The sequence below is a fragment of the Sinohyriopsis cumingii genome, chromosome 12 (genome assembly GCF_028554795.1).
Source record: "Sinohyriopsis cumingii isolate HCF-2022 chromosome 12, ASM2855479v2, whole genome shotgun sequence".
In the NCBI taxonomy this organism is placed as follows: domain Eukaryota; kingdom Metazoa; phylum Mollusca; class Bivalvia; order Unionida; family Unionidae; genus Sinohyriopsis; species Sinohyriopsis cumingii.
Genome location: NC_142972.1, coordinates 29,805,389 through 29,832,498, shown reverse-complemented (window position 1 = coordinate 29,832,498; position 27,110 = coordinate 29,805,389). Strand labels below are relative to the sequence as shown.

General features: G+C 33.5%; 1 protein-coding gene across 4 annotated transcripts in view; it reads right to left on the bottom strand.

Annotated features, from left to right (window-relative positions):
• The window catches only part of LOC149786171 (uncharacterized), a 45,273-nt gene extending 20,247 nt beyond the window's left edge, over positions 1-25,026 (bottom strand). The window contains exons 1-5 of one of the 4 annotated variants that reach the window (XM_089976525.1): positions 24,964-25,026; positions 24,074-24,413; positions 21,491-21,650; positions 19,912-20,082; positions 1,990-2,081 (exon numbers count right to left, since the gene is read on the bottom strand). In XM_089976525.1, coding sequence (XP_089832651.1) covers positions 1,990-2,081; positions 19,912-20,082; positions 21,491-21,650; positions 24,074-24,387 — 737 coding nt within the window. In that variant the 5' untranslated portion in view covers positions 24,388-24,413; positions 24,964-25,026. Of the gene's footprint in view, positions 1-1,989; positions 2,082-19,911; positions 20,083-20,637; positions 21,437-21,490; positions 21,651-24,073; positions 24,414-24,963 lie in introns of those variants that run through there. The other 3 variants (XM_089976526.1, XM_089976528.1, XM_089976527.1) reach the window with 3 other exon arrangements.
• Positions 25,027-27,110: the final 2,084 nt, after the last annotated feature.

The following is a 27,110-nucleotide window of genomic DNA, read 5'->3' as shown; positions in this document are numbered from 1 at the left end:
GAGGAAAAGAAACTGAATTGCAAAATCAACATAAAAGAAATACAGATCGTGTCGAAAACACATTAAGGACAAACAGTAGTTGCACTTTTATACAGTGACACTAAAAGGTGTGATTTTTTGTAGACAGTCCATGCAGAGCAAACTTAACGTTTCCACGGGTAAAGTTGTCATTTGCAAACACGGCCATCGAAATCAAATATGTCACCAAACCTTTCAGGAGAAACCGTGTTGTAATTTATCAGAAGGTAATTAATGACGATAGTTTCAAAACACAGAAGTTGATTTTAAACATTGAAATACCATAATCGGAACTACTCAATACTTTTTCAAGCTACCGAATGTTAATAGGAAATAGTGTATAAATTTAATATTAAATGTTCTTTTATTTTCGAGATGACCTGGATACCACGTTTGTGTGTGTCTGGAAATATTACGTCTGATCTGTTCTTTTAAAGATGCTGAGTGAAACACTGTTTCATTTGTTTTAAATAAAAGAAACCATTAGACGGTGGAGACATAATAATGGTATTTATATATATATAAAATAACAAAGTTTATGTTTCACTGAATCATGCCAAAAGGCCCTTGAAAGAGTTTTTGAAAAAAGATGGCACTAACCACCTTTTGAATCCATGTACAGTGTAATCATACCATTAATTCTAAATTCTCTAACTTCATTGCCATGAGATTTATAGAATTTGTTGTACATGTGATTTAGAGCATTCAGGATGACGTTGTACAGATTCCTACGTGTGAATTACAGCATTCAACGTAATGTCCTCCCGATTCCTACATGAGAATTATAGCATTCGGTGTGATGTCATACGGATTCCTAGCTGAGAATTATAGCATTTGTTGTATGTCCTACTCATTCCTACTTGAGAATTTTAGCATTTGGTGTGATGTCCTACTGATTCCTATATGAGAATTATAGCATTCGGTGTGATGTACTCATTCTTACGTGAGAATTATAGCATTTGGTGTTGATGTTCTCATTCCTATTTGAGAATTATAGCATTTGGTGTGATGTACTCATTCTTACTAATGAGAATTATAGCATTTGGTGTGATGTACTCATTCCTATTTGAGAATTATATCATTCGGTGTTGATGTACTCATTCCTATTTGAGAATTATAGCATTCGGTGTGATGTCCTACTGATTTATACATGAGAGTTATATCATTCTGAGTGAAGTCATACTGTTTCTTACTTGAGAATTGTAGCATTCAGTATGATGTCATATTGCTTCCTCCAAGTGAATTATTGTATTCTGTGTGAGAATTATAGCAATCGGTGTAATGTCCTGCTGATTCCTACATGAAAAATAGCATGCGGTGCGATTTTATACTGATTCCTACATGAAAAAATAGCATTTGGTGTGATATCGTACTGATTCCTATACGAGATTTACTGGATTAGGTGTGATGTCCTACTGATTCCTACATAAGAATTACATGATTCGGTGTGATGTCGTCCTGATTGTTATATGAGATTTAATGGATTCGGTGTAATGTCGTACTGATTCCTACGAGATAGCATTCATTGTGACAACGTACTGATTCCTATACGAAATTTAATGGATTCGTTGTTACGTCTAATTCGTACATGAGATTTATAGAATTCGTTGTGATGCTGTACTGATTCCTACAAGAGAGTTACAGCATTCGTTGTGATGTCGTACTGATTCCTACATGAGAGTTACAGCATTTTTTGTGATGTCGTACTGATTGCTCTATGAGATTTAATGGATTATATGTGGTGTACTGATTCTTTTGGAGTTTGTCATTTAAGTCACACGTTTCAAACCTATATTTTATCGTTGATATAGGTCATATTTATGCAATGTTGACATGAGGACTGGTACATGCTAAATTAATCGCTTGATTGACATGGATTTCAAGGTCTTCTCAGTAGAATGGGAATGTCAAAAGATCAGTTGAATTAGGACTTATTTATTGAAGCTAAAGGGCAGTTAAATTAGGACTTACTTATTGAAACTGCACATGAGGCTGTAAGATCCGGCCATTACACACTCCTTGAAGGCGGGAAGGAACGTTAGTCTCCAATCTCGCTCGCTTACCTACAAAAAAAGCCGAACAGAAAGTGTAAACCAGCAATCAAGGTCTTTAAATCAATATTCAAGGCCAGAAGTTGAACTCATTGGAGATCTCAGCAGGAAGTAAATAATAAAAAATGTATCTGGCCTCATCAAGGTCTTGAAGTCAATACCCAAGGCCAGAATCTGAACTCACTGGAAGGAAGTGAATAATAAAAATGTATCTGGCCTAATAGTCACCTAAATGCCCGAGCATACAAACTCAACTCAGACTCCGAACTCCAAGGTTTAAAACCACACTCGTAACACTGCATTGAAATTGACTATGTATGAAATAACGCAAACAAAAAGATAAACCTGACTTAAAGCCTTGCTGAACGATACTAAAAGTGAGCGTGAATATAGAAGTACAACCAAATAGACAAAACTAACTTAGAGTCTGACAATACCATTGAAACTGTGCATGTTTGCATAACACAAACAACACGATAAAATTGACATAAGAATCATGTAATGCAATATTCATACTGAGCATTCGGGTAACGATACAAGCAAACGAGATAATACTGGCTTAGAGTCTCCCAATACTACTGAAAAAACATGTCTGTACACACACAAACAAAAGGGCATAAAACTGACTCCCAATACTACTGAAAAAGCATGTCTGTAGGCATACAGAAAAAAGGGAATAAACATTACACCCAATGTAAAATAATTGAAGACCAAACGTCTATGAAATAGTTTTACGCCACTTCAGCACAATTGTAGCTGTAAGGTGATAGCTAAACTTAAAGTTTGAAACTTGAAAAAGTAGATTGAACAAATATTTTGGAATAGATACCCTTCCCTTATAAATTTAAACTTGATATACAAGATAACATAACATAAGTGTTAAAATTCTTTAAAAGGTATATAAAATAAAAGATATCGGTAATAAACATAAAATCGTTTTTATAGATCAACCCCAAAATACTAGGTATTTACGTTTAGAGGCTCAGAAATGCAATATTTTAACGTTCAGGAGGACAAGAAATGATACGTTTGTAGCTGATTGCACCTCCCCAATTATATATTTAACATTTTAGAGGGCCTATGATTTACATTTTATATCGCTTAAAAGCTTACAAATTAATTTTTTTAGCTGAGCGCACTTCTACAATAGTATGTTTATAGTTTTCGTCGCCCGTAGACCACCAGTCCTTTTTCTGTGAGTAGGGCATTGTGTCAGTGCGGCATCATGGTGCCAATTTAGATATTATCTCCCTATTAATATACTGGTAAAATTGCATTGCCAACAGTAAATTATAGGGTTACAAGATGTATTTAGAAATTTTGTAGCATTAAATGTATCTTTTAAAATAGCATTGATAACAAGACATTAACGGAGATTAATCACTTGGCTGGTTGGTGTCTTCTTAGTCCAGACTCTCCATCAGACGCAGCATCTGCACGTTCTATTCCTGCAAGGCATAGCGGCGTCTGGATTTATCAGTTTATGTGCTAGTTTTGTAAGAGAGAGATGGAATCGTGGTTTATTTATAATTTGTGCGTTGCAATATCGGAGTGAAAAACATGCATTCTACAGTTTAAAGTACTTTGTGGATTATGCGAAGTCATTCAAGGTCTTGAACTTTTAAACAGTTATGTCGGATTACGTGAAAATTTCAAAGAACTTTATAGTGATATTCTATTTTCATGAAATTTACTTTGAACTCAAAACGTTTAGATAACAGAATTGTTGCTTCAGTTCTGCTATCACATAAGCAAACCATAACTTTCATTCGGAATACATTTTGGATAGTTTCCGGATTAATGTGAAACTGATAGCCCATTTAGGATAATATTCTTCATATTCATATACTTTAAGTTAGTTTTAATTCTTTCACTTTGGTTGATTTTTTTTATTTTAGCGGAATAAATTTATATTTTGGAAAAGTAATGCTTGTTGGGTTTTACCTTGTCTTGTTACATAGATTAACATGCTAAAAGCAACGTTTCAGTGGACACATGGCGCTTTTAAATAACCTCGCGAAGAATGAATAAAGTGCTCGATAACTATTACAACGTAGAAAATAAAACGCTGATCTAGGTGGAAAATTATACAAACCTGAACAAAAATGAAATAAAAGAGATGAGCCATGAAATATTAGTTTGCATTATAAAACAATATATGACTAGAACGCAAACCGCGGCTAGAGGCTGTCAGCATTAAGAGAGTGGGCCTCAATATGAAAAATCGAGGATTCTGGATACAGTCAATTGTACATTCAAACAATCAGATCTCACGGCGCTGAGGTATATCACTAGCACCATTATGTTCGCCGTCACAATCAAAACCACCGTCTCAGAGTCATATCCCTGACATCGGCCCTTTTGGTTTCCAAGAGCGCAATAGAATGGGTAAAAAAGCAGCGGGAGCGATTGAACAGGGTGATAGAAACGCTTGAAGAAAAGTCTTTGGCGGTACTTTCTGATTACATTGGTACTGTTGTGTCATTCTTTCTTTCTTTCTAAAAACAGGTGCAGTATCATTGGCTGGCTGGCTGGCTGGCTGGCCTAGAATCTGGTGATTTGTCCTTTCAATAACGGTGCGGTTTTTTTTTTTTGGTTTTTTTGTTTGTTTTTTTTTGTTTTTTTTTTTGCCGTTCTACGTTTTCACAAGAGCACCCGCAGATAGCAGAATGAACGGAAAGACCAGAGAGCTGCAAGCCAGCCACGACTGCTGTCGTTTTGGTGGCATAGTGACCTTCGGTGCTACCTGCAAGTTTTGCATAGCAGCACTTTGCACTTGTACTATTCTTGAAACAGATAAGTGTTTATGTGGGAGGCTCGAAGCCGATCTCTACACGCTTTGTTCACTGCGGCCGTTGTGGTGTGTTTTTCACATGTGCGGACAACCTTAACAAATTAACATCAACGTTGGCACCTTAATCCGACTTAAAACTCCATATCGCCTGGTATCATGTAGAAGCGGCCCCAAAGAAAGAAATCTAGCTTGCTTCAGTGGTATTTGGGCAGTTTCATGTACTTTTTATCTTTTTTTTTATTTTTTTTTATTTTGCTGACATTAGGGCGTCTTCTTTGTAGGCTGCCACATCTCCAACACTGGGGGGAAAAAAAACCCGATATTCTTTTTACACCAAACGCCTTCTCGATTTCACTGTCATATTGAGCGTCCTAGTTTGCGCACCCAGAATTTCTCAGAATGTACGTGCGAACGCTATCATTGACACGCTCTACCCGGTCTGAGTAAAGCATGACGAGTTGACCAGCATGAAATATACAATGTCGTCTTTAGCCCTATTGTCCTTTGCAATATGTCCAACGTACCATGCTTCGTCGGTTGTTGGTAAAGAACACGTTTAATGAATTACGTCTCACGTAGCGGTGATAAGTTCATACAAGCCCATATTGCTGCCATAACCATACATCGTGCCTAGACCTTTGTTTTGACCGTACTTCTCTCGCCAGTCCGTCTTTTTATCCTATTAAACTCCTTGCAAACGTGCTCATGACCATGATGATGTAGTTTTCAAATGCGTTCCACCCTCTTTGCACTGGAATAGGACATCTAATATGAATGAGGAACATTTTACCTACTAGTGAAAATGGAACTAGTAAAAGCTGCGTACCATCTCTCACATCCCTGTCCCTGCTGTTTCAGTAAGCAACGGATGTTTGCGGAAGCTGGCGCTACAACCGGTGGTCTCGCACTAGAAAGCAAAGATTATGTGATATTGCAGAAACTTCGTATTAATGTATGCCATTCCAGAGTTCCAGTTATTCACGGCGTCTTCGACTTCACTAATGGTAGCACGAAAATATCGGATATGATATCAAATCTGGTCCGGAACGAACTGCCATCCTCAACGTACACGTCAAAAATGAGCAACAGCTCTACTCCCCCTCTCGTTAAATATCCCACACACACTATATTAAAGCGATGCCCTTGTGTAAATACTGTCGCTTCCGCACTATAGTCTGAATATACCTCCCCGTTTGTTTGTAATCCCCTATCGATTTAAAATAAGAAAAGCACAAATGAGATAAAAGATGCACTGAACTTAGTTCATTTATTGATTATAATTTCAAACTGATTATGCCCAGGTGGGATCAAAACACCTTATCATCTGCGCGTTTCATTCCAAACGGACGTTTCCATTGTAAAAGACGACCTGTTCGCCAGTCATTTCCAATTGCCAGACAAGTCCATTTTCAGCAAAGGGGTGTGTTCACAACTATTCATGTATGTCCATAGAAGGAAAACACTAAGTCGTCTGCTTCCGATATTTACAATGTCAACTCAAGCAAAGGACAAGAATGACCATTACAAATTTGCCTTTCACGTTGATTTAACAAGCGGTGTACTTTATATGTACATGTGTGCAAAGGATGTAACTCTAAATCCTCAACATAATGGTAATTTACGGAATTATCCGGCAGTTACCGAATAAGATGAACTACGTCACAATATTGTCCGAGGAAATCAACTTGCCCATAGTGTACGCAACATGGCGCCGTGTTAGTATGGAAAATCCGTTATGCATGAGAGGCGCAGAGGATGCCAGTGTTAGGCCCACTCTGGTCAAATACAGGTTAGAAATTATACGTCAGTGAATGAATTAACTATGTTCTGTGCACTTTTATGACATTAAAGATAGCCGTTAATGGAATCGGCAGAGGGGTAAAAGCAAACATGGAGGTATGAACAGACTATAGTGTTGGTTCTGACAATCATCAAAGTTTTATTGCCTAATAGTTTAGTTGGACCTTTGCAAAATTACATTCGGCCCAAGGTAGTACGACGTTTCGGCTACGTTTGGTAACAAGAACTTTGACGTGTTCGATTTCCAAGCTCATAAGATCAGGATAGCTATCACCTTTTCTGATGGGTATAGCAACATAAATATGCTCAATAAAGTAATATATACTGTGGATTATAAGGTGGTGACCGGGTGGGTAAACATCATACTTACTGAACCAAACTGGACGCTCCATCTCGAACCGCTCACCTCCATCTTTTTGACTACCCAAAATGAGATTTTCGGAGTTGGCACACACACATTAGCTAATCCCCTATCGTTTTTCAACATCCCGCGGCATTATGTCCATCTCGAACACAAAACTCAGGTAGGAATAGTGACGATAGAAAAACAGCACCTGCTACTAGTTATTTGTGTGGGTGGTTAGTCTTTTATGGAAACACATATTGTGTCTATGGTATGCCACGTTGCTGTATATTGCGTAACGGCGGTATCCAGGGGTGTATCATCACCCATGATATTAAATAAAAGTACCTGACAATTACTAATACACTAGGAGTCTACCTGGCCCTGGCTACATTAGTAACAACACTGCAAGCACCTTCAGACCATATCCCCTTTAATGTCGTTCCAGATGCTGAAAATCTCGGCCACGGGGCAGACTGTGCTACCAAGGCCAGCAAAAGCGTAGCCTTTCTGTCGCGTACTTAAAAGCCTGACGTATCACGTCGGTTAGAAGAATTACCGCAATAAATGTGTCTGGCTACTATTAAAGGGATTCAACGCAAAACGTAAAACGTCGGTTGTCTCACCCTCGGCAATAGCAAAGACATTATCAACATCCACGGAGTCGACTTTTACTTTGTTAAATTCATATGGACATCGTGGTAACGGAAAGTAGGCAACCCTTTTCATTAATGTAAATGTAATCGTACACGGACAACACGAAAACAGTAATCAGTCTGTCATTCTCGCAACGTCTCACACGAAAGTTTACAAGTATCCTTGCTTCTACGTTTGCCACTGGAGACACCATCGGGTGCGAAGGTGTCAACGTCAACGCACCAGCTTCGGGATGTTTAGTAATAGAAAAGAGTGAGAGCTACAAGCTTTCTAAAATTCAACAAATAATCTATTTCTCGAGAATGCAAAGTGAAAAATGTAAAACGAACTGACGGTATTGCGAATTAAATCCCAAATAATTATTGAATTTCTAAAACGAATTCAAATATTTAAAGTTCTGAATAAACTTTATTGGCATTCCAAAATAAGTAATTTAATGCTGAAAATGTTGATGTTCTTGTGGCAGCCCGTGTTGTGGTGATATGCCAACAGTCTTTGTTGGATCACAATAATACAATCAAGAATATATCCTTATTTGAAATTTCATTATAAATCCAAGTCTCTATTTCCAAGAATGCTATTTTTGAGCACTTTGTATTTCAAGAGACTAATCATTCGAATTAAATAATTTGAATAAATTAATCCCAAGCCAAATGAAACACTGAACGCAACCATAATGCAACTGATTTCTGCTCAAATCTTACACCGCGAAGAAATAATTTCTAGATAAACAAGATTGTTTAGTACCCTACTTGACCCCTGGTCACAATTAATATTTTCTACAAAAAAACTATTAAGTAATGAAAAATTTCACTCTGGTAGGTTCCAAATGTTAACTAGATAATAAAAAAAATCATAGTTAGAAGGTCTGTGTCTAAAGTTATATCATAAAATGTCCTAAACAACAGGTAGACCCGGCATTTCATGTAGAATTTCTAATATTCTTGACTCAGATTGAGATAAAAATATTGTTCACTAAACCAAAAATCGCTGATTCAGGTCAGGTAGAAAAAGAACTTGATTTTGGATAAGGTCAGATCTAAAATACAATTATCCATAGCGTATAGTGACAGAAGAAAACTAACAAACAATGCAAATTAAATATAGATAACAAGCCACTCTCTCTTCGACTTTCCCAAAAGGAACTCGCGCTATGCTTAAAGTCATAGTAATATCACCATAGAGGAGCAACAATACATAGGCAATGCAAACGAATCATTGTTGTCCCCTACCAATCCTGCGGTTGAGGAAGAGGACGGGGTAGTGGTGCAGCTCACACGTATATCTTCGCCTCCTAGGGATTCACAGGCAACAGTTGAGATTGGAGGATGCAAGCAGATGAACATCAATCACTGGAGCTACCCTGTGCATCCTAACACAACCTAAGAACACTGAAGGTTAATTGATATGTCTGCTTTGGAAAAATAGCCAAAAGTACTGCCCTAGGGGGTGGGGTTCAATGGCTCAATCGCTATCACAATGACAAGGTGGTATTCAGCGAAACGTCCTCAGCGATGACTTTTCGTTTGCTATGTAAGGCCTTGTATCACTTGTCTCGCCGGTAGAAGAAACAGAGTTATATTCGAAACATATGCATTCTTCTGTATCACTGTTATCGACCAGAAACAGATGTAGAACCTGCGAACAAACGATTTGGCATGTGTGACACTTGGTGGGTTTGCTTGCTGATGTGTTGAGGACCTTGTTATTCCCAGATCTGGTGACATCAGATAAACGAACGCCTTCTTTTGACATCACCTCCATCTTACCAGTACACCACGATAACATGTTAGATGTGCATCTTCACATGGGAGCCAACCCACCCAATCCTCTAGGTCAATTAAAGCTTCATATCACGCTGTTTAAAGCGGAATTATAACCTCGCCTTACACAAAAGTCCAACACAAACAAGAATTTCGCCTGAAATAGATCTGCGAGGCGGAAGCCAACTTACTGTCAGAGGTTGAATAGCGGTGCAAGCGCGCAGTAAACACGGTGGATAGTGTTGACACCACACTGACGGTTGTTCCTCTGGGCACCAGTGTGACGGGGATTGAAATATTTTCAACTATCACTTCTACTCCCAATGTGATTACTCTTGAGAATCACCGTTTTAAGCTTTCCTTGAGGCGTTGCAGCTGGTATTGTTTTCATCTAGTGACTATCCACGAAAGCCAACAACCATGATGAAATCTTCATCTTGCCCGAAACAAAGCTAACCGCAATCAGAGACCACATATCTTTAGTGCTACGCGACAAAACCATCTCCATTTGTGTCTTTTTTAAAATTAGGAAGAATGATAGCGCCTCACACACCATCCCCTCATCCGATATGACCTGCAGATCTGCAATTGCAAGTCGTAATCAACCAATGCCACTATCGACATTTGATGGAACAGCCATTTGATGAGCTAATTCCAAACACTACTACAACCAAAGCCATGGTCAAAGTCGCCAAATGCATAAAAGGTATATAGAAAAACGCAATGACGGCCTTTCTATATCCTTGTCTATACTCTTAGCAAAGTGAATAAAATACACCGAGCTCTTGCATAGCTATGCAGTGTGCTCACGTCAGGAAGAATTAGCAAAATCAATCTCGGATTGCTTGCTTGCTTGAATCAGGCCCTACCGAACCCATTGCGTATATGCCTTGAGAAACGTGCGAGAATCTGGCACAACTTTGTACCGCGCCCTACCTATGAAACTAGACGAGTGCTTTTAATCACTTTTAATGATTTGTTAAACTCCCTCTCCTAACACATGTTTGTGGAGCCTAAATAGGTTTGAATGATATGCTAAGACAACCTCTTCAATGACATGTTCATGGTGTTTTTAATAGGTTTGAATGATCTGCTTAAATAACTTCTCTGGTGATATATTTACAGTGTTTAAATGGGTTTTAATGACACGCTTAAACAGACTCCCGGTGATACGTTTACAATATTTAAATGGGTTTTAATGACATTCTTAAACAGACTTTCGTGATATGATTACAATATGAAAATGGGATTTTAATATATGCTAAAACAGCCTCTCCAACGAGACTTTCTAGTACTTTAATGGTGTTTTAATGACATGTTTTAATAGCCTCTCCAAATATATGTTGATACAAATGGATTCAAAATATAGCTAATATAAATAGATTCAAAATATAGTTCAAATAAAAGATTTCATGTATAGTTAATTTAAATTATATAATATAGTAATTGAAATTGCTTATAATAATATAATTAAATTCATATATATATATATATATATATATATATATATATATATATATATATATATATATATATATAAGAATTTTAAGTTCTATAATATTGCAATTATAATTGTTCATGTTAGCTATGATCAAAGTCCAATTTAACGGAATAGGTATCCTTTAGTAGATAATTAAATATTATTAATACAAAATACAACAAAGAAGTCATTTCTTTATTAATCAAACTCTACTTTAAATATAATGTATTATAGAAAGACATTCAAATAATGTTTATAAAATGTAGATGTCAATTGGTCTTCTATAGCACTGATTTTCTAAATTTAATTTAAGATTTGCTTTTATTACATTTTATTTAATTCCTCTTACTTCTATGGTAAGCAAAATAATCGTAGAAGATAAATGTGTATTAGATTATCATTTATTGCCATAGCCATCTTTTCTGATGTATTTTTTGTATTCAGAGGTGACATACGCTTAATCATTTTACAAAAATGCATAATCATTCTTTGTAAATGCATACTTTGTTAATCATTCTTTGTAAATGCAAACTTTGTTCATCATTTTACTTAAATGCATACTTTGTTCATGATTTTTGTAAATGCATATTTTGTTAATCATTTTATATAAATCCATACTTTGTTAATCATTTTATATAAATCCATACTTTGTTAATCATTTTATATCCATACTTTGCTAATCATTTTATATAAATGCATACTTTGTTAATCATGTAATAGAAATGCATACTTTGTTAATCATTTTATATAAATGAATACTTTGTTAATGATTTTATATAAATTCATACTTTGTAAATCATTTTATATAAATGCATACTTTGTTAATCACTGTTTATAAATCCATACTTTGTTAATCATTTTATATAAATCGATACTTTGTTAATCATTTTATATAAATCCATACTTTGTTAATCATTTTATATAAGTTCATACTTTGTTAATCATTTTATATAAATGCATACTTTGTTAACCATTTTTTATAAATCTATACTTTGTTAATCATTTTATATAAATGCATACTTTGTGAATCATTTTATATCAATCCATACTTTTTTAATCATTTTATATAAATTCATACTTCGCTAATCATTTTATACAAATCCATACTTTGTTAATCATTATATATAAATATATACTTTGTTCATCATTTTATATAAATCCATACTTTTTTAATCATTTTATATAAATCCATACTCTGTTAATCATTTCATATAAATGCATACTTTGTTAATCATTTTATATAAATTCATACTTTGTTTTTCATTTTATATAAATGCATACTTTGTTAATCATTTTATATAAATATATACTTTGTTCATTTTATATAAATCCATACTTTTTTAATCATTTTGTATAAATGCATACTTTGTTAATCATTTTATATAAATCCATACTTTGCTAATCATTTTATATCCATACTTTGTTATTCATTTTATATCAATATTTTGTTAATCATTTTATATAAATGCATACTTTGTTAATCATTTTATATAAATTCATACATTGCTAATCATTTTATATAAATCCATACTTTGTTAATCATTTTATATAAATCCATACTTTGTTAATCATTTTATATCCATACTTTGCTAATCATTTTATATAAATGCATACTTTGTTAATCATTTTATACAAATGCATACTTTGTAAATCATTTTATATCTATACTTTGCTAATCATTTTTTATAAATTCATATTTTGTTAATCATTTTATATAAATTCATACTTTGTTAATCATTTTATATAAATATATACTTTGTTAATCATTTTATATAAATTCATACTTTGCTAATCATTTTATATAAATGCATATTTTGTTAATCATTTTATATAAATCCGTACTTTGTTAATCATTTTATACAAATGCATACTTTGTTAAACATTTCATATAAATGCATACTTTGTGAATCATTTTACATCAATCCATACTTTGATCATTTTATATAAATCCATACTTTGTTAATCATTTAATATAAATGCATTCTTTGTTAATAATTTTATATAAATCGATACTTTGTTAATCATTTTATATAAATGCATATTTTGTTAATCATTTTATATAAATCCGTACTTTGTTAATCATTTTATATAAATGCATACTTTGTTAATTATTTTATATAAATGCATACTTTGTGAATCATTTTATATCAATCCATACTTTTTTAACCATTTTATATAAATTCATACTTTGCTAATCATTTTATACAAATGCATAATTTGTTAATCATTTTATATAAATATATACTTTGTTCATCATTTTATATAAATCCATGCTTTTTAAATCATTTTATATAAATGTATACTTTGATAATCATTTTATATAAGTCCATACTTTGTTAATCATTTTATATAAATCCATACTTTGCTAATCATTTTATATCCATACTTTGTTATTCATTTTATATCCATATTTTGTTAATCATTTTATATAAATGCACACTTTGCTAATCATTTCATATAAATGCATACTTTGTAAATCATTTTATATAAACACATACATTGCTAATCATTTTATATAAAACCATACTTTGTTAATCATTTTATATAAATCCATACTTTGTTAATCTTTTTATATCCATACTGTGTTAATCATTTTATATAAATGCGTCCTTTGTTAATCATTTTATATAAATGCATACTTTGTTAATCATTTTATATCCATACTTTGCTAATCATTTTATATAAATTCATATTTTGTTAATCATTTTATATAAATTCATACTTTGTTAATCATTTTTATAAATATATACTTTGTTAATCATTTTATATAAATTCATACTTTGCTAATCATTTTATATAAATTCATATTTTGTTAATCATTTTATATAAATTCATAATTTGTTAATCATTTTATATAAATTCATACTTTGATCATTTTATTTATATCCATACTTTGTTAATCATTTAATATAAATGCATTCTTTGTTACTCATTTTATATAAAACCATACTTTGTTAATCATTTTATATAAATCCATACTTTGTTAATCATTTTATATAAATCCATACTTTGTTAATCATTTTATATAAATGCATACTTTGTTAATCATTTTATATAAATTCATCCTTTGTTAATCATTTTATATAAATTCATACTTTGTTAATCATTTTATATAAATGCATACTTCGTTAATCATTTTATATAAATTCATACTTTGCTAATCATTCTATATAAATGCATACTTTGTTAATCATTTTATATATAAGTTCATACTTTGCTAATCGTTTTATATAAATCCATACTTTTTTAATCATTTTATATAAATCCATACTTTTTTAATCATTTTATATTAATGCATAATTTGTTAATCATTTTATGTAAATTCATACTTTGTTAATCATTTTTTATAAATTCATACTTTGTTAATTATTTTATGTCCATACTTTGATAATCATTTTATATAAATGCATACTTTGTTAATCATTTTATATAAATATATACTTTGTTCATCATTTTATATAAATCCATACTTTTTTAATCATTTTATATAAATCCATACTTTGTTAATTATTTTATATATATCCATACTTTGCTAATCATTTTATATCTATACTTTGTTATTCATTTTATATCCATACTCTGTTAATCATTTTATATAAATGCATACTTTGTTAATCATTTTCTATAAGTTCATACTTTGTTAATCATTTTATATAAATGCATACTTTATTAACACATTTTTTAAAAATCTATACTTTGTTAATCATTTTATATAAATGCATACTTTGTGAATCATTTTATATCAATCCATACTTTTTTAACCATTTTATATAAATTCATACTTTGCTAATCATTTTATACAAATGCATATTTTGTTAATCATTTTATATAAATATATACTTTGTTCATCATTTTATATAAATCCATACTTCTTTAATCATTTTATATAAATCCATACTTTGTTAATCATTTCATATAAAGGCATACTTTGTTAATCATTTTATATAAATTGATACTTTGTGTATCATTTTATATAAATGCATACTTTGTTAATCATTTTACATAAATCTATGCTTTGTTCATCATTGTATATAAATCCTTACTTTTTTAATCAATTTATATAAATACATACTTTGTTAATCATTTTATATAAATCCGTACTTTGTTAATCATTTTATATAAATCCATACTTTGTTAATCATTTTATATCCATACTTTGTTATTCATTTTATATCCATACTTTGTTAATCATTTTATATAAATGCATACTTTGCTAATCATTTTATATAAATGCATACTTTGTTAATCAATTATATAAATTCATACATTGCTAATCATTTTATATAAATCCATACTTTGTTAATCATTTTATATCCATACTTTGCTTATCATTTTAAATAAATGCAGACTTTGTTAATCATTTTATATAAATGCATACTTTGCTAATCATTTTATATAAATTCATACTTTGTTAATCATTTTATATAAATTCATACTTTGCTAATCATTTTGTATAAATGCATACTTTGTTAATCATTTTATATAAATCCATACTTTGATCATTTTATATAAATCCATACTTTGTTAATCATTTAATATAAATGCATTCTTTGTTAATCATTTTATATAAATCCATACTTTGTTAATCATTTTATATAAAAGCATACTTTGTTAATCATTTTATGTAAATCCATACTTTGTTAATCATTTTATTTAAATGCATACGTTGTTAATCATTTTATATAAGTGCATACTTTGTGAATCATTTTATATAAATCCATACTTTGTTAATCATTTTATATAAATTCATACTTTGTTAATCATTTTATATAAATGCATACTTTGTTAATCATTTTATATAAATATATACTTTGTTAATCATTTTATATAAATTCATACTTTGCTAATCATTTTATATAAATACATACTTTGTTAATCATTTTATATAAATCCATACTTTGATCATTTTGTATAAATCCATACTTGGTTAATCATTTTATATAAATGCATGCTTTGTTAATCATTTTATATAAATTCATAGTTTGTTAATCATTTTATATAAATATATTCTTTGCTAATCATTTTATATAAATACATACTTTGTTAATCATTTTATATACATCCATACTTTGATCATTTTATATAAATCCATACTTTGTTAATCAGTTTATATAAATTCATACTTTGTTAATCATTTTATATAGATGCATACTTTGTTAATCATTTTATATAAATGCATACTTTGTTAATCATTTTATATAAATGCATACTTTGTTAATCATTTTATATAAATTCATACTTTGTTCATCGTTTTATATAAATGCATACTTTGTGAATCATTTTATATAAATCCATACTTAGTTAATCATTTTATATAAATCCATACTTTGTGAATCATTTTATGTAAATGCATACTTTGTTCATCATTTTATGTAAATGCATATTTTGTTCAGCCTTTTTTATAAATGTATATTTTGTTCATACTTTTTTATAAATGCATATTTTGTTGATCATTTTATATAAATACATACTTTGTTAATCATTTTATATAAATTCATACTTTGTTAATCATTTGATATAAATTCATACTTTGTTAATCTTTTATATAAATGCATAATTTTTTCATCATTTTATGTAAATGCATATTTTGTTAATATTTCGTTGTAAATATATACTTTGTTATTCTTTCGATGTAAATCCACACTATGGTGTTTGCTTATTATATTGCATTTCTAGTTGTTAAAATAATGATTTAGCACATGATTTAATTCCTCTTCAGCAACTGAATTTTTTTGGAGTTACGTCCCTTTATAACGCTTGCTCTTTTAAATTTCTTCAATTATTTTAAAAAATATTAAAACTAAACATGGCAAATATTGAACGCACACGCGGTTTTTCGTTACCTTCTACGTATGTGTAGAGCAAGGAACCTCGCTCATTCAAGGAAAAAATTAATTTTCCAAGAACCGGAAAAGGACAGTGTGCATGCAGTTCTTTTTTTTTTATTCGTTTCCTTCACATTGAAAAAGTTAGAGACTCCTTGTCGATGATCAGTTTAGAAATTATAAATTGATGCAATGACTATGTGTTGTGCATTTTTTACATCCTTCAAACCTTTCTTTTTAAAATTGGCAGGGGGTGGGTCGGCGGGATACATGCTACCTGGAGGGTAAGCAAATACTATAAAGAAATTGTAGTAGGTCGATCCTAAATATCATATATTTGTTATACGGTAATTGGTATGCATATTATTTAGCCATCAAAGCTAAGAACTTTAGTTATATATGTTATCATGTTACGTGATACAGAACAGAATCTGTTTTTAAAAAAAAGACACATCTAGATTCGCCAGTAATATGCAATTATCTCCACGTACTGACCTCTAGATTGACCAGTATTGTGGCAATTATCTATATGACAGAACTCTAGATTCATCGGTAATATGCAATTATCTCTACGTACAGACCTCTAGATTCAACTAATTATCTGTATGTACAGACCTCTGCATTCGCCAGTATTATGGCAATTATCTGTATGTACAGACCTCTGCATTCGCCAGTATTATGGCAATTATCTGTATGTACAGCACATCTTGGTTCATCAGTAACATGGCAGTTGTCTCTATGCACAGCACATTTAGACTCATCAGCATTATGGCAATCGTCTGTATGTACAGTATCCCTAGATTCACCAATAATATGACCATCATCTATATTTACAGAAAGTAGAGTACTAACCGGGGATGGATGGGCGCCAGAGATTTTGGGGCGTTAAAACAGCTGATAAAGAGCGGGAAACACCACCAAATGGCATTAAATTGCAGGACAATGGGGGGGGGGCTAAAGAGAGAGTACTAATCCCCTCCATGAACTTTCCCACGGATTCGGCCCTTCGGGTCTCGTATTCTGGTCCTTTGGGGCCTCATAGTCGCCCTGGGCACCATTTACTCCAGTGGCCCAGGTGCCATTTATTCTTGGTAAGCCACTGTACAGAGACTTCTAGATTTTCCAGTAATATGCAATTATTTATATGCACAGCACCTCTAGATTTATCCACTGCACCTCTAGACTCACCAGTAATATGACAATTATTGCTACGTACAACGCTTCTAGATTCACCAGTAATATGGCAATTATCTATATGTACAGCACCTGTAGACTCACCGGTAATGTGGGAATTATCCCTACGTACAACACTTATAAATTCACCAGTAATATTGCAATTATCTATATGTACAGCACCTGTATACTCACCAGTAATATGGCAATTATCTCTATGTATACCACTTGTAGACTCACCAGTAATACGGCAATTATCTCTATTTACAACACTTATAGATTCACCAATTATATGACAGTTATCTCTATGTACAACACTTCTCGATTCACCAGTAATATGGCAATTATCTCTAAGTACAGCACCTGTAGATTCACCAGTAATATGCGGATATCTCTAGCGTTATCACAAATATGGCAAAAGATGCATTTTTAAATTTAGTTTTATCATAATCAGTGATTATCGTTCTTGTTAGCTGTCTTGAAAATATCCCTGATATTTGTTTTCCGTTTCTACGCTTAAACTAATAATAAATATTTTATTTACTCCATTCTAACCCTACTTACTTTACCAAATGGCCATCACATCTGATAAGAAAATATTAAGAACTACATGTGAGCTGCTCAGCAATTTGTTTTGTAATTTTAAGGCTTTTAAAAACTGGTTTAGTAGCATTAAATCGGTCGTATTATTTCCATAAAATATGAAGAAATAATTTCTATACTATCAACTTTCTTATTTATTGTTTCAAAATCAGTATATATTAAAAAATAGAATTGCGCAGTATTATCCGTATACTGGTTTACCGCTGTATTTTATCCGGTGGTAGTTACCACGGTACTTCCTCACTGCGCCGGTACTTCGCTAATTGCGGTCAATAAGGAATGTACGGAAATTCCAGAGCAATCTTGTTATAAATTTAATGATAGTAGTAGCATGTTTTCATTTGATTGAAGTAACAAAACAATTAAAAGTTATTTTTTTTTTTTAAAAAAATAATTATATTTGGCACAATTAAATTTGAATATTACAAATATAATTATATTTATGAACCTTTAATCACATATTGGACACGTGTTATATTAATTGAGTAGTTAGTACATTGTAATCTTCAGTGTCAACACCTCCTATTTTTATCAACAAATTCTCCAATGTCAGTACAATGACTTTCCTAGGATGTCTGCTATAGCGTAAGCTTAATCATTCTACTTAAGTTACAGTTTTTAGATCACAACTTACACAACACTTAAAATAGCATGTAATATATTTGCTGTAAGGTACTGAAAATGTAATTTTCGGGGGGGGGGTGCGATTTTCTTTTGACCTGAGATATTTTTATTTTTTTTAATCTTAATATAGTTTTCTTCAAAATGATAAAATATATACGGTCTGGTGGGTTTGGGGGCTGTAAATCAAAGAAAGCTTTTTCTTAAAGCTATTGATAGCCGGATTTTTCTTTTGAAGTGTCTGGCCCATCTCTCAGGACATTAAATTGTTGATCACTAATACAATTTAAGTATACGTTAGTACGTAACACGGTATGTTCACAAATATCGCTGTATACCGCGCTACAAAATTATTCGTGGCACCCATCTGTATTACAAATGGCACCTTAATCTTCATTTTATAATTGTTGTACATTAAAATAGTTTTGCCTTTCACATGTCATACACTTTGTACTTCTAAGTCAAGCCCGTGGCAATCTGTGTCAAGCCTCTGGCTATCAACACACTTTTTTTTCTAAGAGTTAGCCACTATAAAACTATGCAGGTATCTTCTACATGCATATTTATATGCTCATATTTACTGTAATTATATACAACTTTCGAAATAGTTTTCATTCATTCCTAATGATGGTGCTCATTTGCATTTATTAATAACAGATGACGTTATAATAAAATTGTGATCAATGAACATAGTCTCAAGCGATATGTTACGTTATATAGCAAGCGCGAAAAAGATTTAACTTTTGTAAACTTGGGTAGTGAATAATCTATAGATACAATTACCTGAGCATCAAAAGTGAAGCGTGATGCCGGTATGTTCTCTGGTCCCCCGTGAACATCAAAGTGTTTACATCCAGCATTTGCCCGCAGGTAGCGTGGGTGATTCCCTTGTAACCCCTGAACAAAACTGGCGGCGTAAGTTCCACTTAGGTAAGGATCCTCTCCGTATGTTTCCTGAATTAGAACACAGAAAGGCAAAACCAAACTATGTTGACAAAACATCATTGTCTGACATCCTATAACTTCTTTTTAGCGAGCGTAATTAACGTAATTAGTCATTTCTCATGTAAATACCAATCGTGAACGGTTTACTGTGTATCAACAATTCCCGGAGATGCTTGGTAATATAAAACACTTAAACTTTGCCATGAAGCTCTGACTTTTCTTCCATATTTCGGACAAGATTAGCGTGTACAGTAAATCGTGTGTGATTTATATGTAGTTATAAAATTATACGCACATATTTTGTTTTCAGATATTTCAAGCCAGGGCTAAGAATCCTTTCCCTGATAAAAATGAGGTAATTCGGAAAAGTTGAACTCTTAAATATTTGCCATTTGTTTTACCCAGTTTCTATACAAAAGAAAATGGTGTCTCGTGATGTTTTACCTGGTGTCTGCCCCAAAGAGGGTGTCTCGTAGTGTTTTACCTGGTTTCTGCCCAAAAGAGGGTGTCTTGTAATGTTTTACCTGGTTTCTACCCTAAAGAAGGTGTCTCATGATTTTGTACCTGGTTTCTGCCCCAAAGAGGGTGTCTCATAATATTTTACCTGGTTTCTACCCCAAAGAGGGTGTCTCATGATGTTTTACCTTGTGTGCCCCAAAGAGGGCGTCTCACAATGTTTTACCTGGTGTCTGCCCTAAAGTTGATGTCTCATAATGTTTTATCTGGTGTCTGTTCCAAAGAGGGTCTTATAATGTTACCTGATGACTGTTGTCACAAAGAGGGTGTCTCGTAATATTTTACCTGGTTTCTGCCCCAAAGAGGGTGTCTGATGATGTTTAACCTGGTGTACCCCAAAGAACGAGTCTCACGATGTTTTACCTCCTGTGCCCCAAAGAAGGTGTCTCATGATGTTTTACTTCTTGTGCCCCAAAGACGGTGTCTCATGATGTTTTAGTTGGTGTGCCCCACAGAGGGAGGCTCATGTTTTACCTGGTGTGCCCCAAAGAGGGTGTCTCTTGAATGTTTTACCTCGTGTCTGCCCCAAAGTTGGTGTGTCTTGATATTTTACCTGGTGTCCTCCCCAAAGAGGGTCTCATGATGTTTTACCTGGTGTGTCCCTAAGAGGGTGTATCATGGTGTTTTACCTGGTGTCTATCCCAAAGAGGGTCTCATAATATTACCTGGTGTCTGCACGAAAGAGTGTGTCTCATAATGTTTTACCTGGTGTCTGTCCCAAAGAGGGTCTCATAATATTACCTGGTGCCTGCCCCAAAGAAGGTGTGTGGTAATGGTTTACCTGGTTTTTGCCTCAAAGAGGGTGTATTGTGATATTTTACCTGGTGTCTGTCCCAAAGAAGGTGGCTCGTGATGTTTTACCTGGTTCTTACCCTAAAGATGGTGTCTCATGATGTTTTACCTGGTTTCTGCCCCAAAGAGGGTGTCTCATGATGTTTATAACGGGGCTGAAGCAACTGATGCCTTTATGATCACCATAGATGCCCTGACTAGAGAAGTCTGTGTATTTAGCTCGGACCTCTATACCTGTAGCCTGGGCGACCTCAAATATAATTGATGGACTGAAGGGAAAAAAAAATTCGTGTCATCGTAGAGGAAATACGAGGTTTTATGATGATAATGTATGTATGAGCAATAAGGGAAACTCAGTAAAAAGGATGATAGCGTTCGTGAGGCATTGTGTTGTTTTCAAGTTCAATTTTTAATTAAAATTCTCCACAATATGGACAAATTTCCATTCAGAGTGAAACTGAGATATGTATCAATATGACTTTATGTTTCTGAAAAGTTATCAAATAACATGTACCCTATAGTTACGACGATAGACTGATTAAAGCCACTGCCCTGGCAAACGGGTATGCGTTTTAAAAAATGTCAAGTTATACGAGCTTTTTTCAATAATGCCCTGAGCCTCCCTTCCACCAATCCCTGTTCCCCCCACCCCTCGTTGCATTGGATAAAATTACATGTTGAAGTAAACTATATATCGATGTAAACTGTCTAATACTTAGTCTTATATAGTCTGTAATAATTATACACATATCAAGGGCATTTTACGGGCTGCTCTCAGGCTGTATTTTTGCATCTAAAAGCTCCCCACCCCAGTAGTAAGTGCCCAGTACCCCACCACCACCCCGCCAGTCCTTAATCTAGCGCTGCATGTGACACTGGTGTTTAGTCACCAGAAACACGCGCAACTCTTAGAAAATAAAAACGCAAATACACTAGTGTCCGTATAAAAAAAAGAAAATTAAACAAACAATCTGATAACTATACATAATGAAAGGGAATAAGCATTGCTAGCAGTGCATGTAAACAATCACACACCACCGTCATAGTTCAGATCCATTTTCTACACAAATTACATACGAGTTATTTTTATATGGATAATATTGTGATTTATGTGTTTAATGCTTGTACGTGATATTGGTAACTAAATACCAATATCATATTGTCCAAAATAATTTGTAAAGGAGCACAAAAACGGTGTTAAAAGAAAGACCATGTCAATAATATATTTTTTTATATATTTCTTTATATTTAGATATGTTCGAATGTCCGTCCATCCTTTCTGACAAGTTTATTGACACTGTTGTACAAACCGTACTTTATTTGCACATTAAATTGGTGGAAAATTTCATTGCTCTACTTGTAAATGACCTGATTAGGTGTTCGTGCCACAAAAACAACTTCATCATTGTAATATTTTTTATTTTAAAAAAAAACGGGTTTGAACATATACATTTTGTTGAAAACTTTGCTAGCACTATCGCACAAAAACCACTTGACGTTGACAAATTACATTTTGGTAGGCATGTTTGTAATCATGTGTAAAGTGTCTGTTTCGATTATTGTGCAAAAATAACATTACTTTTTAAGTTGCCGCTTAATAATTTCATAACTTGGACCTTCTTGGTGAAAAATGTTAGCACATTTACACAAAACCCACTTGACACGGACCACTGAAATTAGGTAGGAATGTTTGCATGCACATGTAGATGACATTGCAAACCATTAAAATAAATCTTTTAATTTATTACACATTTTCAGCTCTTTTGGATGGACTTCGACCATTCCTTTGCTACACTAGGGACATACGTAACATAAGCCTAGTTTGACTGTTTGAAGTTTGAAGATCACAAGTACGTAGCCGTGCGGGGCCCCGACTGGCCCAGTGGTCTAAAGCGCTCTCCGTCACGGATAACTGCCATCTCACCTCTGTCTGCGTGGGTTCGAGTCTCGGGCTCGGCCAATGTTGATATGTGAGAAAGCTTGCCGGTAGCTTCTCGTGGGTCGGTGGTTCTTTCCGGGGTTTTCCGGGTTTTTCTTTTACCATTAATACTGGCCGCCATGTATAGCCTATATTGTGCTGAATAAATGGCGTTAAACCCTATAATAACAATAACAACGTAGCCGTGCCAAGTATCTATTTACACTATTGAGCCTCATAAAATTTTTCAGGTAATAGACGTACTGCAATGAAGTTTCTTTAGCTTATGCTCATCACACTCAATATCTGAGAGGTGTAGTTTTGCATGAGTGAACCAAACCACATAAAATAGATCATCATATGAAAATAACAAAATAACAGTGGAGAATTAGACATTTTCGTATTCAATTCACTTGGGGAAACCCTGAATAGTAAATATAGAGGACTATGTTCAAAAACCACTTTACGTAAGCATGTACCATGTAAGTAGGGATGTGTATATATCAGCATGTACTATGTAAGTAGGGACGAGTATCTCTGTATGATAATATATTTGCTACAAGTTCGGTAGTGTATGTCTTGATAGGAAAACTGAATGTACAGTTGATGCAATCTGTATCCGTATGCGTCACGATAGTTACACAATATAAAACCCTTGTTTTCACAGTTTTGAGAAAACCATTTGATGTATGTATGTGCATAAGCAAGTGCGTACATAATGCGTTAATGATTGTCTGTTTGTTTGTTTGTCTGTCTGTATTAATGTATGTTTACCTGAACGACGCCGCCAGCCCCAAAGACTGGGGAAATGACGTAGCAGGCCCGGCCGAGGCGTCGCCCCTCAGACACTCCGTATTCCAAGAGTATGGTTTGATTCCTAATCTATTAATGGCTGGTGCAGGGCCACCCTGAGGTCCGGCCCCACCCTTAGACATCTGTACCATCAGCTCCTCCAGTGTGAGTCTTTTTACCAGGTCATCCACTCTGACATCCCAGGGGAGGGAGACATTCAGGAAGGGATAGTCACCCAGTATTCCCGGTAAAGAGCTAAACATCAACGCTATAGCTACTGAACACATGCTCCACATTTCTCTTGTTGTCACTTTGATCTACACTTAGAATCATAAATAGTACATTGTATATGCATAAATGAACTGGTTTTAAAAAAAAAAATATAATGGTTTGTTTATAATTGCAACTGCAGTAAATCATAAGCGTTCATGTTACGAAAGCATTACACGTGACACTTTTACAAATACAGACGCTTCTTACGCCGAATGTAGCCTTCTGTGCTCATATGTATGTTATTTGACGTGTACGTTTTTATCAGGCAAGTCAATGCAGTGGAACATATGTTTTCTTTAGACTGCTTTCATCGGAGCTGTTAAACTGTTTGCAATCATTTTTAAGGCAACATGAAATTGAAAAGCATGATTTATGGGCAGTAACCCGATTATCATTTAGACACGTTAATAACGTTACACTTCGGTCAGAAAAAATACATAGAAGCTCACGGAAAATTAACAAGCACATAAATCAATATTTCGACATATGCATTACCTTATATATAAAACTTTATAAAACTCACAAGACGTGAATAATAATTAAGTTTCCAGGTCGCTAATTAGTGGCACGAACATGTAAAATGATTTTCTTTTTCTTACCTATATGTGTCCTGGCCGGTGATCCTAAATAGTACTATCAACTATCAAAGAGGTTGTGGTTTTATAGTCATAAAGTCACGTGATCTAAGGCTAATTGTCACATGAAAAGTCGGAATGTATGCAAATGTTAAGACAACATATTGCAAGTAAAATGACAAGCATTAGAGTATTAGCAATTCAAATCAAAATAATAGAGATCAGACGTGGTAATACATTTGCATTTTCTATTTACACATCACTCAATTTTGTAAAATTTAAAAAAATAGTTTTATCATTTATGTCTCCGACATTTCGTTTGTTTAAAAATGGTAATACTTTACAAATTATTTAGACATGACCCTTGGTAAAATTTAGTATGAGAAGTCAAATAGCGAAGGTCACATAAACAGGATTTAGGTCACGACCTTACATAGCAACTCTACATACCTACAAACACGATTTCTGAGTTACACAGATCCCCCGAAACAGTCGTGTTTTAGAAAAAAAGATTTTCAGAAATCTTTGCAGAGAAAAGGAGGGACAGAGGTCTTACCATACACCAGGATATATACCCGTAATATATGGCCTGTATTATACAGAGGCGGCGTTAGGAGTCCGCGGGGCCTAGGGCCGACCATGACCGCGCGGACTAGAGTACCGGTATCTCGATTGGTATGCTACTGCAAACACTGATTATGTCTAGGCTAGATCAGCTTTCGCGATTTGCGTGCATTACGTGCGGCTTGCATCAGCATTTCCAATTTACCGGAGAATATAGTTTGACAAACTCATGAGGACGATCTCAGGCCTGAAGCACGGGGCCCCCTCAAGAGCGGGGCCTGGAGCGGTCGCCATATTTGCCAACCCCAAACACCGGTCCTGCCTGTATAAGAGTTAGACAGTCGTGTATAATGCTCATCAAAAACTATCACCTCGGGGCATAAGATATATTTGAGTGTCACAGAGGTGATATAAAGGGAAGCGGTCAGATGGAAACCATCTTCACGAGCCCAGGGTCGTCGATCCACTTTTAAACCTAGATTAAATGACGTAATTTGAAATTGTTCCATGAAGGAATCGAGTAAATTATTCCTCTCTAATGGGCATCATCCTCCATTGCACATATTACTTAATTCACTTGACTGAATAAAACAAAATCTTAATTTGGTATCTCAGATCATACATAGGCGGCATAGGAGAACAACGTAATGCTTATATATATATATATATATATATATATATATATATATATATATATATATATATATATATATATATATATGTGTGTGTGTGTGTGTGTGTGTGTGTGTGTGTGTGTGTGTGTGGCAGTGAGCGTGAGGGTAATTAAGCGTTTTCTGGTAGGTACAAACATACACATGAGAAAAGGGGGTGTCGTATCCATTACTACCGAATGGTGTACAACAACGTAAAGCTGTACATTATGAAAAATAATTTTTGTATCGTATAAGACACAAATATACAATCACAGGTACATACACATACTGTATACTGTAAGCCGCATGATATCATGAATACGTACACCAGTACTTACATGCATACATATACCTATTTATACTTACATACACAAATATACGAATCCGAATACATGCATACATGTATATGCACATACACATACATACACAGTGATGTATTTATGTATTCGTACATACAAGTGCATACAGCTATAAACATGTGTACATCCAGACGATGATGCTTTGCTGGACATTACGTAATTATGTCCACAATTTAGCAAGACATGTAAATGATGAACAATTTCTTAAGGAAAAGAGTTTACCAAACATTGAATATACTAATAAGATTATACGAATTTATATCCTTTTCTTGAGAAAATAGGGACAGTCAAGTTGTGAAATTCGTCACCAATGTCATCCCTATCACATACAGTGCATGTTCTGTCTTGGTGTGATGTGATGTGATTTGGATTTTTAACGTAGCTTTAACGATTTTTCAGTCATGTCGCTACGATGTCTGCAATGTGGCAGTTTATAGTGATGTCTAGCACTGGGGTATCATGCCGCAGATATGTAGCATGATGTCCCACCCAGTCACATTATCCTGACACCAGGCCGACCAGTCATAACACTAACTTCTTAATGCTGAGTGCCAAGCGAGGCAGCTGTTAGTACCATTTTTGTAAGTCTTTGGTA